General features: G+C 43.3%; 1 protein-coding gene across 1 annotated transcript; it reads left to right on the top strand.

Annotated features, from left to right (window-relative positions):
• Window positions 1–705: 705 nt before the first annotated feature.
• LOC127207336 (cyclin-dependent kinase 4 inhibitor B-like) lies at window positions 706–7,795 on the top strand. The gene is made up of 3 exons (XM_051166737.1): window positions 706–991; window positions 5,772–6,081; window positions 7,629–7,795. Exons 1-3 carry the CDS (start codon window positions 842–844, stop codon window positions 7,667–7,669), a joined length of 501 nt encoding a protein of 166 aa, XP_051022694.1. The 5' UTR covers window positions 706–841; the 3' UTR covers window positions 7,670–7,795.
• Window positions 7,796–19,534: the final 11,739 nt, after the last annotated feature.

Raw genomic sequence — 19,534 nt, 5'->3', positions numbered from 1 at the left:
ATCCACACATCAACCCATTTAAACAGTCCTTTAAAATAGGAATAATTTATGAGTAGATTGCCCTCCGGTGATTTCATTGCCACATTTTATATATTCGTACAGAATCCTAGCATCCGATACCCTAACAATAGGCATGTTTCCACCAAAAAGCCAAGAGTTTCTTCCTGGGCGTGGGGCAGAGACCGCGGACAGGCGGGAGACTCTCGGTAATGAATTGTTTGAGCTAGGATTGCTGGCATTTCAGCTTGACCAGATTGTAGCTATTTCTTCTGAATAAAAGAGGACGTAATCTTTGCTTATGAGGTTAAATACTTAGTTTCAATTCGGCAAAGGAAAATATACTCGCTCTCGTTTTTTTAAAAACCTGGGTGTTGCACTAGGGTGTAACGAAAGGAGAGACTTTTCGAGCTGGGGAAGAACGGACTAGTTCACTAGCTCAGGAGACCCACGTGCGCCTCTTTTGTAAGTTTGCTCCCGGAAGGAGCCCAGCGCCAAGGGGTGGCTGGGCATGGGGGAGGGGGAGTAGCAGCGTAGGCAGCAGGTGTGGCTTATCTGCTCTTGTAGTGCTGCTGCAGCTACCAGCTTTCCGCTTTTCCCCGGCACCTCTTCTGCGCGAGGGAGAGGGTTGGCACCCATAGTTCCTCGGGTGTCTTATTCACAATATATTAGACGCAAATAGCGCCACCTATAGCGGACTGTGGAGCCACGTCAGGCAGCAGGGTGAAGTTCGCCCCCCAACCTTAGAGGAAGGAAGGAGGGCCCCCGTTGGTCACGCAACTGGGCGGGCACTGGATCTCGGCGAGGGAGCGTGCCGATCTGGAAGGGAGTGATCTGGAGCAGCATGGAGTCCTTGAAAGACCAGCAGCCGGATTCCTTGGGAGACCAGCTATCCAGGGCGGCAGCCCAGGGCCGGGTGCATGAGGTGCGCGTGCTGCTGGAAGCTGGGGTTTCGCCCAATGCCCCGAACTCTTTCGGTCGCACCCCAATTCAGGTAGGCAAGGAGTGTCTCGTCTGCAATGGGATGGTAGCTTTTGTCCACGAAAAGCCAACACCTCTGCGGTGTTCCCAGTATCACCCTCTCCTGCGGTAGCCATTTAGTTACCATATGAAATATATCCCCCCTCCCCCAGATTTTTTTGTCGCTGCCCCCCCAGCCACCCCCACCGTTAAACTAACTTGTTATAGTGCCACCATTTTGGCATCAAGTTTTCAATTTCTCATTATTGAGAATTATTATTTCTCCCATCTACTGTCAGTAATTTATCTCTAGTTTTGCTTTCACCCTCTTACTAAATTAACCTAAAAGGGAATTCTTTCTGTCACCGCCCTGGTAATACCCATATGTAATCATTATTTCTAATTCTAACAAAGAAAATCGCTGTGAAACAAATGTGCGGTCTAAAAGCAATGTGAAGGAAAGTAACACGAGTTGCAGATTTAACAAAAGAAACGGTGAACTGTGCCTTCTGAAACTATGCAACATGGAATACGTTTTACACACTTTAAAGCACAGAATAAAAATTGAACAAACGGGTTTAGGACCCTGAGATGATTTACAAATTAAGCATAGAGACATTCTGAGGCTACACAGGTTAGTGGTTGTACAAGATAGGTGTGAGCCTTTAAAAATATTATGTCTGTGGTTTATAGTTTAACATCTGAAGTGTTACCAGCGTCTGGGGAGTTTGCTTTTGGAGTCCTAAAATACATAAAAGAGGACTTTACTTATTGAATGCAGAAAAGTAAAAGAAACTCAGGTCGATAGTTTTGACGACTATTTTAGTAAAGGGGAAAGAGGAAATTGTTTTCGGGTCTGAACCTTCAACAGCTTGGCTTCTGAGACCAAAATGTTTAGTTTTTAAAAAGAAAAAAAAAATGCTGGACTGGGGTGGTGCCTTCAGGAGGCAGAGGAAGGTGAATCTGAGTTCTAGGACAGCCAGGACTACACAGAGAAAACCCTGTCTAGAAAACCCAAAAAGGAAGATGAAGAAGAGGAGGAGAAGGAGGACGGAAGAAAAAAAAAAAAAAGACTCAAGACTCAATTCAAGATACTTCCTTGAAGGATTTAGGCACTCTCCAAGTATTCATTTTATTTTTGCTATTCCAGCTTTTCCATACCATAAAAGATATGAGCAACCTTACAAGCCAATTTTATGAGCAAGACGGAGGACTTGAACATACACTTGAAGCACACAGTATTTTTCTTTCTTCTTTTCTGTCATTCACTTACAGTTTTCCTGAAACTAGTTTCACTTTCTTCAGGGAATGATTCAACATTAGTGCAACTGATTATGTTATCTTGATGTAGAAAATTTGAGTAATTCATGGTTAAAATCACACAGAATGCTAAGTCGTTATGTTCACTGCCTTCCTACTCCCCTCTACACCGGATCCTGCCACTGGCCACTGTGGTTGTTCTGAATAAGAGATTTTTGAAGTTGCAAAACAGCCTGTGGCCACCCTGTTGGATAAGATGATGAGAACAGAGAGAGAGAGAGAGAGAGAGAGAGAGAGAGAGAGAGAGAGAGAGAGAGAGAGAAAAGAAGAAGGAGGAGGAGAGGGAAGAGAGAGAGAGAGAAAGAAAGAGAGAGAGACTGAGACTGAGGAAGGGAGGGACTGAGGATGGGAGGGCTGGGGAGTGAGCCAGGGAGTGTCAGTGGTGAATCCAAAAAAATAAAAACAAACAAACAAACAAAAAACCAAAAGCCAAAAACAAAGCAAAACAAAACAAAAACAAACAAACAAAAAAACCGATGGCCACTTTTCAGGAGCTGTGAAGTCCCAGACAGCAAACTGATTCAGATATTGGGGGGGGCGCGGTTGTTTGCATGTTTGTTTTTTATGCAAGACTGTTGTTGCTAATATGACTCTCCAGAAGACTCCTGAGGTTAGAAACACTTTTAAGAGAAGGGGAAGAGAAGATGGCTGCTGTAGCAGCTGCTTTACTTGTAGAGAAAGCAAAGCAGGTGGGTAAACAGAAGCAGGGGCATGAAAAGAGAAGGCAAACGTGCCTGACTTTGTGGCAATAGGAGTAAGCTGGTCCAGACAGAGGCCAGTTGCCAGTGCTCAGCTGATGATTGTCACTGGATACACAGTAGGCAAATGCAACAGTGCATCAGTTACATCAGTATAACATTGTCTTTAACTTCCTGTAAGCTGAGTACATATTCCAAACCGTGGTCAAGTTTATTCTAGTGTAGGCAAAAGTTTCTTTATTCTTGACCCTAGATAAATTGAACTGTGGATTCTCTGTACAAAGTGATATTTGGGGCTCTCTCATTTTCTCTAAAGCTATTTCTGCCGAGTTTATTGTCCAGTTAACTTTACAGAGCTTTAAATTTTTTTATTGCACTGATGTATTTATTTAGTTGAGAGGGTGTGGGGTGTGTGTGTGTGTGTGTGTGTGTCAGAGGACAACTTGTGGGATGTAGTTTTCTCTCTTTCCACTGTGTGAGTCTGGGAAATGGAAGTTCAAGTTTGACAGTAAAGCATTTTACCTGCCAAGCCATCTTGCTAACCCTAAGGAGCTTTTAAACGTTACCTCTGTAAGTAAAACAACTTGGAGGAAGTCTTATGTGATAGTTAATACAATTATGACACTGCCCCTTGGTCAGGTGGCCTTGAACACACAGAGGAAGGTGATGCAGGCTATCTTGATGAGACCTCATAGGCTGTGGTCAGATGGTGGGGGAGGAAGATCCGCCCCTGTCAGAGGTCTAGGGGAGGGGAATAGGACAGAAGAAGGAGGGAGGATGGAAACAGGAAGATAAGATGGAGGGGATAACAATCAAGATATAATGTGAATAAATTATAATAAACTGCAAACAAGTGACTAGAAGTTAACATTCCCATTGTTATCGTTAGCATGACTTCCAGCCTCAAGCCAAATTTAGTTTAGCAGCAGAACTCCTGCTGCTTAACTTATGTCTAGTTGGCCTTTTTATTAGTATTTTATTGTTTGTGTATAGGTGTTTTGCTTAAATGTATAACTGCACCACATACATGCCTGGTGCCCACCCAAGGACAGAAGGTATGGGATTCTCTAGAACAGGAGTCCGTTGGTCATCACAAAATACTTAATTGGTTTTGTGGTTTCCATTTCAAAACTCCTCTCTGGTGGGTGGAGGAAGCTACATGGTAGCACTCTTGCTTGTCCTACACACAGCCTTGGGTTGAGGCCAGTGTATCCTCTATGGGAATGGCTTTCGTTATTAATTATTATTATTATTATTATTATTATTATTATTATTATTATTATTATTATTATTATACACAGGGTTTCTCCATTTAGCCTTGGAATCAAGCCTGTAATCACAGCTACCTGAAAAGGGGACTATGCCAGAAGGATTGATAGTCCAAAGCCAGCCTTTCAAAATTTAAACTTGAGAAGTGTTTTGGTTTCTTATTACTGTTCTAGCAAACTATAATTTTTCCTTTTACTGAACAGAGGCTTTTTCTTTATATAACATTCCTTGACAACAGTTCCCCTCCCAGCTCCTCCCCCTGGTCCCCCTGGTTTGTAAGGGGGAAAGGGGGGGGGGGGGAGACACACAGGGTCTTGTCCAGCTCAGGCTGGCTTCCAACTTGATATGAAGCTGAAGGTGACTTTGAAATTCTGATCTTCGCCCCTCTACCCCAAGGTGCTGAGAATGCAGGTGTGAAAAGTTCCTGCACTGCTGGAGTTTGAAGCCAGAGCTTCCTTCACTTGCTAGGTCTTATAGTTGATTCTATGGCCACTATGACACTCTAGGGTAATTTGGAAAGAAGGTACCTTACCTAGGAAAATGTGTCCATCAGATCGGCCTGTGGGCAAGTCTTTGGGGGCATTTTCTTGATTTCTGATTGATGGGGGAGGATCCAGCCCAGTGCAGGCAATGCCACCCTTGGGCAGGTGGTGAGCAGGCATTAAAAAACCAAGCTGAGCTAGCCAGCAGGAGCAAGCGGGGAGCGGCCCTCCAGGGTTTCTGCTTTGGTCCCTCCCAGCAGGTTCCTTCACAGCTTGAGTTCCTGGCTTGGATTTCCCTCTGTGAGTAACTGGGATACCCTTTCTTCCCCAAGATACCTTTGGTTGCGGTCCACCATCGGAGCCAGTTAGCAAGCATTTAAGGACTAAAACAAACACAAAACTATCATATTGTAATTATAGGAGCCAAAGTCTAAAACTGAGTCCACAAGCTTCCTTCCTAAAAGCCAGAATCTGTTTTCTTTCTCCTAGCTTCCCTGTCTGTCCTTGGCCCAGGACTCCTGCATCTTCCCTCTGACCTCTGTGTCTCTGCTTAAATCTTCTCTTTAGCAGGACAGCTGTGGAAAAGTTGAGCCTACTCTGGCAGTCCAGAATAACATGCTGTCAACAATGTCTTTTCTCCGTAACAGATTCACAGTTCAGAAGACCAATAATTTAAGATGGGGAAGAAACATTACTTTAGGGACAAGCATTCTCATTTTATACTTAAAGAAATCAAAGTAGAACATTCCAGGAAAACAAGGCTAACAAAAAATTGGGTGAGAATTCTGGTTGTCTTTTTTTTTTTCCCCCAACCACGTTTTTAGTAACTACCTCCCAATCTCAGTTCAACTGAAATGAGGCCAAAGCAGTGCCTGTGCTTAGGGCGATGCTCTACAGGGGGTCAAGCGCCTGTGCGTAAGAAAAATTCTAGGGTGGGTCTGGAAGCCCTTAAAGGGCTTGTGGTTGTCTGAACCAGGCAGTTGTTAGTGGCAAGGCTTCTTTCTCCTGTCCTTGATCCCTCTACTCCCCCTTTTGGCTTTTTCAGGTGATGATGATGGGCAACACCCAAATCGCCAACCTCCTTCTTTTCTACGGTGCGGATCCGAACTGCGAGGACCCAGTCACCCTCTCCAGACCAGTGCACGATGCAGCGCGGGAGGGCTTCTTGGACACTCTGGTGGCGCTGCACCAAGCGGGGGCGCGGCTGGATGTGCGTGACGCCTTTGATCGCCTGCCGATGGACCTGGCCCAGGAGCAGGGCCATCGCGATGTCCTACTGTATCTGCAAGTTACTGGGGGCGCTACTGCCCAGGCCAGCCCTACAACAGGCACAGCTTCTGCTTATCCGCCCCCAGGTGAGCATGGTGCTGGTTCAAGAGCTTCTGAAAGACAGAAAAGTTGAGCCCAGCCGGTCTCCTGCCTGGCTTCAGCTCATACAAGCAAGGCGTGAGACAACTCCTGAGAACATGGGCGCTGTCCCATAAATTCCCTGCTTTACCCACCCACTTAACTCCAGATCAATCAAGACCTAGGCTGGGTAGCACAAAAGCAGGAGGGCCCAGAGATCTAGGGTTCAATTCCACACCGCACAGCAGAGCAGCAGCAGCAGAGCCTCGGCTTTGCTGGCAGGTGGACTGATTGCAAATTTTCCAAACCCAGTTGCTCTACACCCTGTCCCTCAGCTCCTGTGCAAATTTGTCAGCCTTGGCCTCCGCAGTGGAAAGGTTTCTAGGCTCCTCCAAGGGAGTTCCAACGCACCCACGTGCCTTTCTTCTTCCCCACCTTTTCAAGCTTTACATTTCGGGGCTGGAGATTTGGCTCAGTTGTAAAGACTGCGCTGCTCCTCCAGGGGCTGAGTTCGACTCCCAGCGCTCAGTTCAGGCAGTTCACAACAGCCTGCAATTCCAGCTCTAGGGGATTCGGTGTCTCTGGCCTTTGTGAGTGTGCGCACAGACACATAATACAAATAAAACTTAGACTGTTCACCTCTTGGAGACGTGGCAAAACCACAAATTCGTATAACCCTCCTTTGCCTTCCAAAACCTTTCAGCAACCAGGAAGCCTTTCTTTTCTTGGATCCCATCCCTCTAAGCCCCACCCCTGCCCCTAGACATGAAATGTTAGGCTTAAAGTCTTTCATTACTAAAGAGAAAATATTTTTAATTAAAGTAAGATATATGAAGCAAAGCACGAAAATAACACAAATGCCATCAGGGCTCAGGAGAGTCTCCCTCTGGCCGGGCGGAAGTGAAAGTGTTCACTGTGCATTACAGAATCCAAGCTGCAATCTGGAAGGGAGAGGCTCCCCTTAGGTCTAATTCCTCCGAGCGCAGCTGTTTTCTTAGGCTTGTAGGGGGAAACCCGTTTCTAACGAGCAAGTTTGCAAATTCGAGCTGAGGGGTGTGGTCAGGAGAAAGAAGTGGTCAGAGAAGCTGCCCGCCAGAGCGCTGGAGTGTGGGTCACGGGAGCAAAGGCTGTGGAGGGGAAAGCCGCAGAGGGAGGGCAGCTAGCAAGCGAAGGATGCTCTTGTGGGGAACCCTGCCGATCTTAAAAAGAAGCGTCCATTTTGTTCGACAAGTGACCAGAACACGTTATTAGGTATAGGAGAGGGCAACCAGATCCAAAGGGGTAGTGCACGGCCCTGACCTCCCAGAGTCTGGCAATCTCCTGGGGGTGGGGGATGGGGTAGGGAGGCAACTCTTTCCACGGCCACCCCAGAGCACGTAGATTGCCCTCCGCTTTTGCTTGAGTCCTGGTTTTTCAGCCGGTAAAGCAGGAAGAGAGCCAGGCCACAACCGGCTCTACTCAGCCGCTGACAGACACTGCTTAGAATGGATGGGAAAACCCAGGGATACCCGGATTGCTTTCTAATGCCTGCCTGCTTTCTCTCTTTTCTCTGCAGACCCCTCGGACCTGCCTGACTTTGAAAAACAACACAATTAAATAATACTTTTAGAAATATCAACTGATTTTTAACATAGAATTGCCGTCCCCTGTCCCCAAATTCCTGCTTCAGCTTCCATTTCTGTATCAGTTTCCGAAGTATTTTGAAATAAAACCGAGCACTCACCTGTGACTGGTTCTTGTGAGCCCTGGCGCTCCATCCCAGCCTCTCTCTGCCCAGCCTCTACCCGGTACTGGTGACTCCAGACCAGCCACTTAGCGAAATAAAGTTCAAAAAGGGTTATGTCTCTTCTAAAATTTCCAACAAATTTATAGATCCAAGATTCTTAACTTTAAAAGAAATAGTTTTTATTTGCCCCTTCTGTCAACATGTATCATTAGGGCATGGTTCCAGAAACTCACAAATCTTCACATAAAACACATGACTGGAAATGTTAACAATTTGACTAAGTCACAAACAACATCAGAAGTAGATACCTTTGTTTCGTATACCTCCTCCTAACATAGACTCGAAATATCAAACGAAAGCCAGGTCTTAGGTAAAGGAGCTGTGCTTAAGATGGTAGATGGAATTTGAGGGAGCCTGAGTTTGCACCCTTGGCCTTTGGTCATTACCTGACTACAGTAGCAATGTGGTTTGCGGTTCTGTGCTTTAATGTCAAAGCAGACCCCACATCTCATGCCTCCTTTGCAAGCTGGCGCTGGAGGACAGCAGAAATCCTGCCTGAACCGGCATATCAGGCAAGAACTGCCCTTGGGCTCCTGTGGTGAGGTTGCCAGCTACCTCTCTAATCCACACCCCAGAATGCAATGCGCCTCTGGGCCAGGTATAATGCTGCACTGCTACCCAAGCTCAATGGAGCATGGCATCTGCATTTTTAAATTTTTTTATTAATTTATTCTTGTTACATCTCAATGGTTATCCCATCCCTTGTATCCTCCCATTCTTCCCTCCCTCCCATTTTCCCCTTACTCCCCTCCCCTATGACTGTGCCTGAGGGCACTTCCTCCCCCTTTATATGCTCATAGGGTATCAAGTCTCTTCTTGGTAACCTGCTATCCTTCCTCTGAGTGCCACCAGGTCTCCCCCTCCAGGGGACATGGTCAAATATGAGGCACCAGAGTACATGTGAAAGTCTCCACTCAACTGTGGAGAATGACCTGTCCATTGGCTAGATCTGGGTAGGGGTTTGAAGTTTACGGCCTGTATTGTCCTTGGCTGGTGCCACAGTTTGAGCGGGACCCCCGGGCCCAAATCTGCCTATCATAATGTTCTTCTTGTAGGTTTCTAGGACCCTCTGGATCCTTCTACTTTGCTATTCTCCCATGCTTCTTTCATCTAGAGTCCCAATAGGATGTCCTCCCCTCTGTCCCAGTTTCCTGGTAAGTGAAAACTTTCAAGAGACATGCCCCTTGGGCTAGAATGCAGGGCATCTGCATTTTTTATCTGCATCACTTAAACCTGTTCTTAAAATGTACAATTACTGGGTCAGGGTGGCACACATACACACCTGTACTCCAGGCCAACTTGGACTCCATAGTGAAACTTCAAGATCTCAGCATGGAGGTGGGAGTGCAGGGAGGATCATACATGATGGTTAGTTCATATACAGTGTTGTACAAAGCACGTCCTCATCTAATCCCAATGCATTTCCGTGATCACTTGATCCCCCTTCCCCAACTTTAGGGTGCTCCTTCCCACTTTCTGCCTGGGAGGTCTTTCCGAAATTTTCCTTCGAGCAACCTCCTCCTCCTCCTCAGCTAAAGTCCAAGGACCGCCAAAGGCTGGGAACTTCCCGGTCTATACAGCTTCCTACAGAGCCCAGTGCTGGAGATCGACTTCAAGCCTTCTTGAGTCTGAGAACACACACACACACACACACACACACACACACACACACACACACACACGGGGGTGGGGGGTGGGGTGGGGATCGGGCTTCTGTTGGCAAGCTAGAAAGGCTCCTGTTACCTGAGTCCTGGGGCGGGGGGTTCACAGGCAGCTCACAGAACTCAGCCCAAACTTCAGAACCAGTGAGAGAGGTGCCCTGGGTAAAGGCTGGCAGAATTCTAGAGCTTTTCCAGCTGTGGGCTGAAGTCGCTGGAGGGGTCCCTCTACCTCCTTAGGGCCACGTCCCAAGCTGCCCCACTCTCTTTGAGATCAGGCAAAGCCACAGAAGCAACCAAGCTCAAGTACAAGACAAGCAGATTTGGACTGTGTTGTTTGTTTTTATTGTTTTAATAAATAGGTTATTTTTTTCTTTTTTGGAACTCTTCTCTGAGTGACTTGTCTTACAATTTTTTATTACCTGTCTGAATCTTGTACCTTAAATATCAGTTACTGGTTTCTGTTGTTCTTGCTTTAAAGCAAAATGTCTGGTGTTCAAAAACTTTACAGCATTGTTTCAGCTTTTTCTCCTGAGACCCCCTCTCACACAGAGAACAGGGAATCCCTCTCCCACTCCACTGCCCCGTAAGCCAGATCTCTGAGACTCGGTAAACACTGTCAACTTCTTTTCAATGCTCATGAGAACAAATTAGTATAAACAGAATACTATACAGGCGAGCCATACAGAAGAATGCAGCGATACTTTATGCTTTATTGAACTTGCAGGGAGGGAGCCGTCCTCTCCGGTCATTGCAGATCTGAGCACTGCTACACCACTGTTTATTGTTCCTTCCCTTAGTTGGTTAATAACATTATTTCTGTTGTTAACAATGAGTTGTTACACCGCCACTTATGAAGTAACTGTTAAGATTCTTTTACCTGTAATCGTGTAAGATATCAAGACTGATATACATATATATAATTAATATATAATATTAACATGTACCCAGTTTTTTTGAGTTGCCAAACCTTCAAGCTTTACATGGAAAATAGTGAGGACAGGTAGATTTGGCCTTAGACACCAAGAAATCAGTGTTTATAGACTCTCACCTATAAAGAAAAATAAGCTTCATGAAGTTATATAATCAAATAAAGAGAAAAAGATTGATGGTAGGCTTAAGAGGAAAATGAACTGTTTTTCTCTTAATAAAGGAGAGTATCTAAAATGGGGAACTTGCAGAAAGAGGGTGAGTTCTGGGTGCCACCACAGGGCAAATGGTAGACACTTCAAGGCACTGAATTCTGACTGCGAGAGCCTGCTTCAAGGCAGGTGTGTAGATCAGTTGTGTAGAAAGTAAAATAGAAACAGATTTCAGCTTCAACTGGGAAGTGACACTAATTTTTTTAATGGGAGACTTGATACTATAACTCCTCACAAACCGTTTCTTCCTCTCTCTCTTCCTTTCTTTTTTTTTTCTTTCTTTCTTTTAGGGCTTTTGTGTGTCCTAGGCAAATTATTTTGTTTTTTATTCCTTTATCTTATACAAGAAAATGTTCTCACAGCATTGGGGAAAGTATAGCTAAACAGGGCCAGAAGTGGTGGTTTACACCTGGAGTCCGGGATTCTGAAGACAGAGGCAGCCAAACCTCTGTAAGCTCTAGGCCAGTCAGGTCCACATAGGAAGTTCCACATAGAGGGCCACATAGAGAGACCTTTCTCAAGACACAACACAACAAAACAAAATAACAGCATAGCATTTATGGTTAGAAGTTAGCAGTTGTCTGGAAACTACCTCTAGTATTTACTAATTTAGACAGAGGGTCTTGCTGTGTAGCCAAGACTGACTTTGAACATGCTCGAGTACTTGATTACCAGCATGTACCACCACACTCAGTTTTCTCTGAAAATTTTCAGGGCATGTTTCTTTGGCTAAGCAATTCAGCTTCTGAAATTTATTCTATAGTTTCTAGGGCTGGAAAGATGGCTCAGTGGTTGAGTGCCACCTGCTCTTCTGGAGGTCCTGAGTTCAATTCCCAGGCTCCAGATGGCTCACAACCATCTATAGTGTGATCTGGTGCCCTCTTCCGAAGATAAAGTACTCATAAACAATAAACAAATAAATTTTTAAAACATGTTTCTAGAAAAGCAAAGTTAACTGTTCTATCATGAAAGGATAGAAGAATTTGCTTTGTACTTAATACAATTTACTGCCAGTTTTTAAAACTATGTTTTATAAATTAACATTTGAGGGCTGGGAAGGTGGATCAGCAATTAAAAGCCTTTGCTACTCTCTTAGAGGACCAGAGTTCAGTTCCTAACACCCACAATGACCACAATAGGAGGTTCACAACATCTTATATTACAGCTTCAGGGATTCAGTGGCACCTTCTGGCTTCCACAGGCACACACACACACACACACACACACACACACACACACACACCACACCACACCACAACACACACACACAAATACACATATACATAAAAAACTAAAATTTGAAAAGCAAAACCAAATTAACATGTTAACTGTACATGATACACATATAAATCAAATCAAAATACTTAATATTTTTGTCATTTCTTTATGTCTGGAGCCTTTGAGTATTGCTCTTCTAGATTTTTTCACACACACTTATCTATCTAAATCTATATCTATACATACATACATATATATCTATGTATAGATATAGATATGTAGACACTGTGACATTTAGCCATCTCTCCTTGTCACAGAACCCCAGAACATATTTCTTCTACCTGTGTATTGCTATAAGTTTAAACCGAGAACATGAATTAGCTAATAAAAATTAAAAATAACACAAGTGAAACAGTGCTGAAAGGAAAGTTTTCTATATATGACTACTACATTCTGTTTGGTGAGGTTGTGTAACCATCAAATTGTGTAAGCAGGAAAAGAAAGAAAATGACAGTTAAGTAGTCACACACCCAAACCTTAGGTTCCTTGTTGGTAAAATGGGCACAAAATGACAACTTTGCAAGGTAAATTTTTAGGTTAGATACACAAAAGTCATTTATTTCAGAGATGTACACACAGAGACACTGATAAATACAGTTCTGTGACAGATTTCGAACAGGAAGAATTTAGAAGATTTGTAACATCTGCCCAGGAGCCCAGGATTCAATGTTAACTGCAAGTCCTATCTTCTTGGATGCTATTAACTAACTAAGTGAGCATTTCCTGTCAGGGACAGTGTTGGCACTTGGATGCAATAATAAGCAAAAGCAAAGCAACTGTGGTGCTTCAGAAGCACTGCACGGGTTATGCAGGGCTGCACTTGCAGTCAAACAATGCAGAATGGCATTATTTTTCCTCATTGTTGTTTCTCAGAGGTATCTGGAGACACCATCAAAGTGGATGAGTTCTTCATGATGCATAGCTCTGTTTGGTGCCTTTTATTTCTTCTGAAATAGCACTACATATTCTCTTTGTTGACTGCCTGTCTTAGCTGGGTTACTATTGCCTTGATGAAACATCAAGAGCAAAGCAACTTGGGGCTGGGGTGATGTGGCTTACTGTCCTGGATTGCAGTCCACTGAGGGAAGCCAAGGCAGGAGCTTAATTGGACAGGAACCCAGAAGCAGGAGCTGATGCAGGGGGCATGGAGCATTGTTGCCTACTGGTTTGCTCCCCGTGCCTTGTTTAGCCTGATTTCTTAAAGAACTCAGGACCAACAGCCCAGATTTGGTACCATCTGCAATGAGATGAATCTTCCCCATCAACTACTATAAGAAAATGCCCTTCAGGCTTGCCTGCATCTCCATCTTATGGAGGCATTTTTTTTTAATTGAAGTTCCTTTCTCTCAGACAACAGTAGGTTGTGGCAACCTGACCCAAAACTATCCAGCACATTGTCTAAAACACCCAATATGTCTTGGAGATTTTTAAATTAAATTTTGCAAGTCAGAAAAATTCTCCATCTGTTGTAGCATCTTCTGTTTTCCTCTTATAAATACTGTCCCCCAACTAAAAGGACATTTCTAATCATATTTAGAGCTTATAATCTAGGATAACATCCTTATCTCAAGATTCAGGATGTAACTACATCTTTGAAAACCTTTTCTTTTCTTTTTCTTTTTTTTCTTTTTTCTTTTCTTTTCTTTTTTTTTTTTTTTTTTTTTTTTTTTTTTTTTTTTTTTGGTGGTGGGGCGGGGGGCTTGAGAGAAAGCTCAGCAGATAGGGGTGCTGTCTGCTCTTCCAGAGGTCCTGAGTTCAATTCCCAGCAAACACATGGTGACTTACAATCATCTATACTGCAATCTGATTCCCTCTTCTGGCCTGTAGATAGAGCACTCATACATTAGATAGATAGATAGATAGATAGATAGATAGATAGATAGATAGATAGATAGGTAGCAAACACATATTTAAAAAAAAGAAAACTGAAAAAACTTTTTTTCATACAGTCACTGGTTCCAGAAATTTAGAGCTGGATACATATGAAGTCTGCAGCTTTATCCAGGTGGGCTCGATGCCATCACAGGGATCCTTAGAAGTGAGAGAGGAAGACAACCAGAGAGAATAACATGAAACAGACTTAGCCCTTTAGATTTAAAAAATGTAGGAAGGGGTCCAGAAGCCAAAGGATGCATGTAGCCTCTAAAACATGAAAAGGAACTATTCCCGGACCCTCCAGAACAAATATATGCCATCTATTCATTGATTTACAGCCCAGGAAGAGCCAGTTTACACGTGTGGACTCCAGAAGCATAGGACAAAATACATTTCCATTGTCTTAAATGAGTACATATTTTAGGCCATTCATTGTAGTCACAGCAGGAAACTGACCCAGACAGAAGAAGGGCTTTATGCTGGACATTATCTAAGAGTGATCTCTAATAACTTGCTCTCATATCACCTCCTACTTGAGTGTATGGGAACATCCCATGTCATTGGGCTATTGATAAATACAAGTTACTGCCTCACATGCATTAGGATAGCCAAAATCTAAAACCCCAGCAAACATCGGATTTGAGTGTGTGAGCATTCACCACTGATGGGAACACAGAACCCATAGCTACTTTAGAAGGCAACTTGACAGTCTAGCAATTACACATCTCTGTAAATAATTGCCAAATATTAACAGCCACCAAGATGACCTTGGCTAACAGATAGACTGATGCATCCATTCACTGGAATATTATTTAGGGGTACAAAGAAATGATGAGCTGCTAGCCCACAAAAATAATGTTGAAGAGCCTTCCCTCAGTGGATTATGCAAAATGAAAGAAGCCTTTCTACAGAAAGGAAGAGTTGCTGATGTTGGGATTTTGGACTCCAGTACATCAAAAAGGGCAGCCTCAGGAGCCACACCAAGTGTGACAGCCACGAGCCAGTAAACGATGCTTGTTTTGTTGGTTTTGAGCCAGGGATTGTTTATGTAGTCAAGGCTGACTTTGAACTCACAGTCTTCCTTAATCTTCCAAGCTCTAGGATTTCAGGTCCGTGCTAGGTTGCCAAGCTAGAAATAACAGGATTTATTTTGTGTGTGTGTGTGTGGGGGGGGAATAGCATTTATAACTAATGGTTTATAACTAATGGTGTTAACCCTCACTTTGGCTGAATCTCTGGCATCTGCCACTAGGGAAAAAAATCCCCTTTCTGAGAAATTTCTCCCTCCAAGAAACTAGAGATCTAGCTGAGTCACCCACAACATTTATGAATTGGAGATGGTGTCAGATTTGCAACCATTGTAATAAAATCCTTTCATCATTTAAATAGCTGTACATAAACCCCAATCAAATCAGATCTACAAAGTTAAGATGAAGACAAAGGAAATGTGTCCCCTGTCTTAAGGCATGAGTAGTTTGTTATGGAAGATTACTTGTAAACTCCCGAAAATCTACACAGGCTGCACCTCACGGTCTGAGACACTTTGAATCCATTCAAGTGCTACAGGATGCATAGGTAAGGAGAAACTGCAGACTCGGGGTAAGAATGCAGTAGCCATATTAAAGTCACCGAATATGGATACAGGAAGACATGGGGAGAGCTGGAGTCAATTAAAACTCTACCATGCCCTGGGGAGGCAGAGTCAGGTGGATTGCTGTGAGTTCGAGGCCAGCCTGGTCTACAAAGCGAGTCCAAGACAGCCAAGGCTACACAATGAAACCTTATCTCGAAAAACCAAAGCAAACAAACAAACACAAAAACAAAACAAATCTCTACTGTGATCTTCAACATTCATTCTGTGGTCTGTGGAGGGACCCAAGGACTTTGCATGTGCTGGACAGCACTGTCCCAGAGAGGGACCACTCTGCCAATCTATACGGCCTTTCCACACATGCCACTTATATTTTTGTTTCTCTTTTTGCCCACTGTTGTCTTTTCTAAATGTGTCATTGCATTTTTACTCTTGGTTGGCGGTCTGCCTTACAATCCAATGTTTCTGTATTCTCTCTTTTGTCCATGTGCACTCTTGAGCTCCCTATCAGTTGGACACTTACACAAATATCTAATATAAGATGGCAACAATATCACAGGAAGTCTGCACATATTGCCTTTGTTTTTTGTTTGTTTGGTTGGCTTTTGAGACAGGGTTTTAATATATATGTCAGGCCAACTCTGAACGTAAGATGCCTCTTACTCTCACCACGTCTTAAAGACTGGGGTCCCAGGGTCACCACCATGCCTGCCTCTGCACAAGCTGTTAATATCTGAGATCTTTGTGGGCCATTTCTAGGAATTCCCACATATTATGGCATCACATGGTATATTTTTGAAACTTGTTTTAAAAAACTTTATAAAGTATTATAGACTTTGAAATTTTTATTTGTAAAAACAATTAGAGGACTGCCCTGAAGCTGCTTGAGTCTGGAAGAATTCGTTTTTGTTTTTCCTGGCAGCAGGGTGCTTCCTACTCAGGGGTACCACAATCAGATTTTGCTTCTGGTATTCCGTGACTCGCTAGGACAAAGTGCATCTGGGCTGCAGATATGTGGACAGGCCAATTTGTCTCTAATTCCCTCTTGCCTGGAGGGTACAATTCAGCTGACCTGCACTGGAGGACAAGAAGAAAGTCTCTTATCAGTCATCCTGCCTGGATCAGCTCTCTGCTTTACCTCCACTTCTTTCATTCAAAGACCATTGATATAAAAGTGGATAGGCGCACTAAAGCAGGAAGATTGCTGCAAGTTCAAGGCTAGCCTGGGCTACTACGTCCACAGCAAGGACCACAAAAAGACCACAAAGATAGCTTGTGCTACAGAAGAAAGAATGAAAGAAAAGAGAAAAGGAAGGAAGGAAGGAAGGAAGGAAGGAAAGAGAACAGATCAGTCTTGCTGTGGTCACTAAATGCCCTTGAGTCTAAAATAAATTTTGCCATTCCTACCTCTCTGGGTTTTAAGGGTTTTGTTTTTTTTATTTTGTTTGTTTATTTGTTTTGGTTTGGTTTTGATGTTTGCCTTAGTCATGACTTATTAAATTGTTGGGTTTTCAGTACATTTTATAAAAAGGTTTTTAAATTATTCAGAGTTACTGGTCACTTGCTTTCCTGTAGGAGGAATGCTGGAAGTTACCTGACTCACACTCTCTGAACCCAAGCTACCATACTTATTGCATAAGTCTAGACCCTCCAGTGAGAAGGGAGATTTGGTCTTCTGCCTTCTTGGCACAAAGTACACAATTTTATCAATCAATAGCCTAGCCTTTTTATTATATTCTGGATTTATTCTCTCCATATTGGTCTGTGTACCTATCGGAATCTTTCTAGCTGGAAAGGAAAGGCCCTGATCTCAAACAGCATGCTCTGTTTCTTCTTTCAATTCAAAGTTTCCATATACTCTCAGTTCTTTTCTTGCAAAAGCCTGACTTGCAACTCATGCCAAAGACCAAAACTTTTCTATACAAATATTTGTAGCATCATCCCTCTGTTGATTATTTTTTTAATAGTTGAAGAAAGTATTTGCCCTTGTTTGCTTTCTGTTGCTGTGGTAACTTCATGACCAAACACAGACCTAGGAGAAGAAAGGGCTTATTTGGCCTCACACTTCCAGGTACCAGTTCATGGCTGAGGGAAGTGAGAGCAGACACCCAAGCAGGAATTACAGAAGAGGCCGCTCACTTCTTGGCTTATGCTCAGCTACCTTTCTTATGCAGCCCAGACCCAGCTGCCTAGGGATGGTGCCACCCAGGGTGGGCTGGGTCCTTCCACATCAATCATCAATCAAGATAATTTGTTACAGCCATGGCAACAGCATTTCCTTGAATGAGCAATTCCTTAAATGAAGTTTCCTCTTCCAAGATTGTATCAAATTGGCAGTAAACACTAACAAGTACAATATTCTTTCTGGTCCCAAAGGGAGTCAATAATCAAACTTCATCTTAATAATAAAAAATTTGGACATCATTTTGACAAATTCCTTTTTTTTTTTTTTTTTTTTTTTTAGTTTGTTCATTTTACCTCCAAATTGTAGCCTCTCCCCTAATCTCCTCCAGGTCCCACTCTCTTTCCCTCATACCTTCTATCCCCCTCCCCTAGTCCTCAGAGAGGGGGAGCCCTCCTCCCCCATCATCTAACCTCAGCCTACCAAGTCTCATGTGGACTGCCTGCATCCTCTTCCTCTGTGGCCTGACAAGGCTGCTCTGACAGGGGGAAGCAATCAATGAGTGGGCACCAGAGTCTATGTTAGAGGTAGCTCCTACTCCCCATATTATAGGACATGCAAAGACACTGTGCTGCCTCTTGACTGTTACCTAAGTAGGGGGTACTGTAGTACATTTACACAAGGTAATACTACTTAGCTATTAAAAAACAAGGAAATCTTGAAATTTGCAGGCAAATGGATAGAACTAGAAATGATCGTCCTGAGTGAGGGAACCCAGACCCACAAAAACACGAATGGTATATACTCACTTACAAGCAGATATTAGCCAGATAATACAGGATAACCACACTGTAATACACAGATCTAAAGAAACTAAAGAAGGAGGATCCTAGGGAGAATGTTTAATTCTTATTCAGAAGGGCAAATAGAATAGACGCCAGAAGCAGTTGAAAAGAAGGAATAGGATGGGAGCCTATCATAGAGGTCCTCTGGAAGACTCCACCCAGCGGGGGGGTCAAAGCAGATGCTGAGATTCACAGCCAAACTTTGAGACGGAGCACAGGGAGTTTTATGGAAGAGTAAGGGGATAGAAGGAGGGGACAGGAGCTCCACAAGGACATCAATGGAGCCAACAAATCTGGGTGGGGGTGTTACGGGGACAGATGCAGCAACCAAGAACAAATTACTTCTTATGCTTTGTGATGAGACACAACTCCTCAATCTTAGGTCTACATACAAAGAACGCTGCTTTCTGAGTGTACAGGGAGTGCATGTTAGCAGCTTCCCAAATGAGAAGATAAGAGTGCCTGAACAGTCACCCAAAATTCTCCATAACATTGGAGCATCGTCTTCAGTCTTCTGGCCCAATATATCTGACAGACATATTTGTGAGTCAGGAACTATTGACGATTTGCTTACCCTGTCTTGGCAGAGTTTGGCCTTCAACTCTGCCTGCATCCAGGCTTGCCCATTTTTAGGCAGAATTCTGTCTATGGTAGAAATGAGGACATTTTGCCCAGTGGCTTGTTGGCCACATTTGAAGCCATCTCCATAAGGAGGTTCTTTGATGCTCATCATCTTCTTTGAGGTAGGCTGGGTGTTACCAGGAGTTAGCCTGCTCATTGTAAATCTATCTTTGAAATAAAAAAAAAAAAAAAAAATCTTTAAATGTTATATTCTGTATGTCTCTAAGGTTTTTGAAGACCTTATCTAACTATTTTACCTTATCTTTCTATAGATTCATATTTATCTGTTACATCTAGGATGTATATTCTTGTGATAAAAGTAGACTAGTAATTGATATGACCATAATTTGATGAACTAACAATTAACTTGTATAATTTACTTATCTAAAACTTCCTGCAATAGCACTTTCAAAGTATTGGAAGTGAACCTTGTATTATATTGACCTGTATGAATACAATACCACATATTAGAGCATATATATACATATATAATGTACATATGCAGCGTAAAGAATAATCTTAAATTTGAGTTCTATAACAGTG

Source organism: Acomys russatus, chromosome 2 (assembly GCF_903995435.1).
Source record: "Acomys russatus chromosome 2, mAcoRus1.1, whole genome shotgun sequence".
NCBI lineage: Eukaryota > Metazoa > Chordata > Mammalia > Rodentia > Muridae > Acomys > Acomys russatus.
Note: the sequence above shows the minus strand (reverse complement) of the source record. Positions and strands in the feature narration are given on the sequence as shown.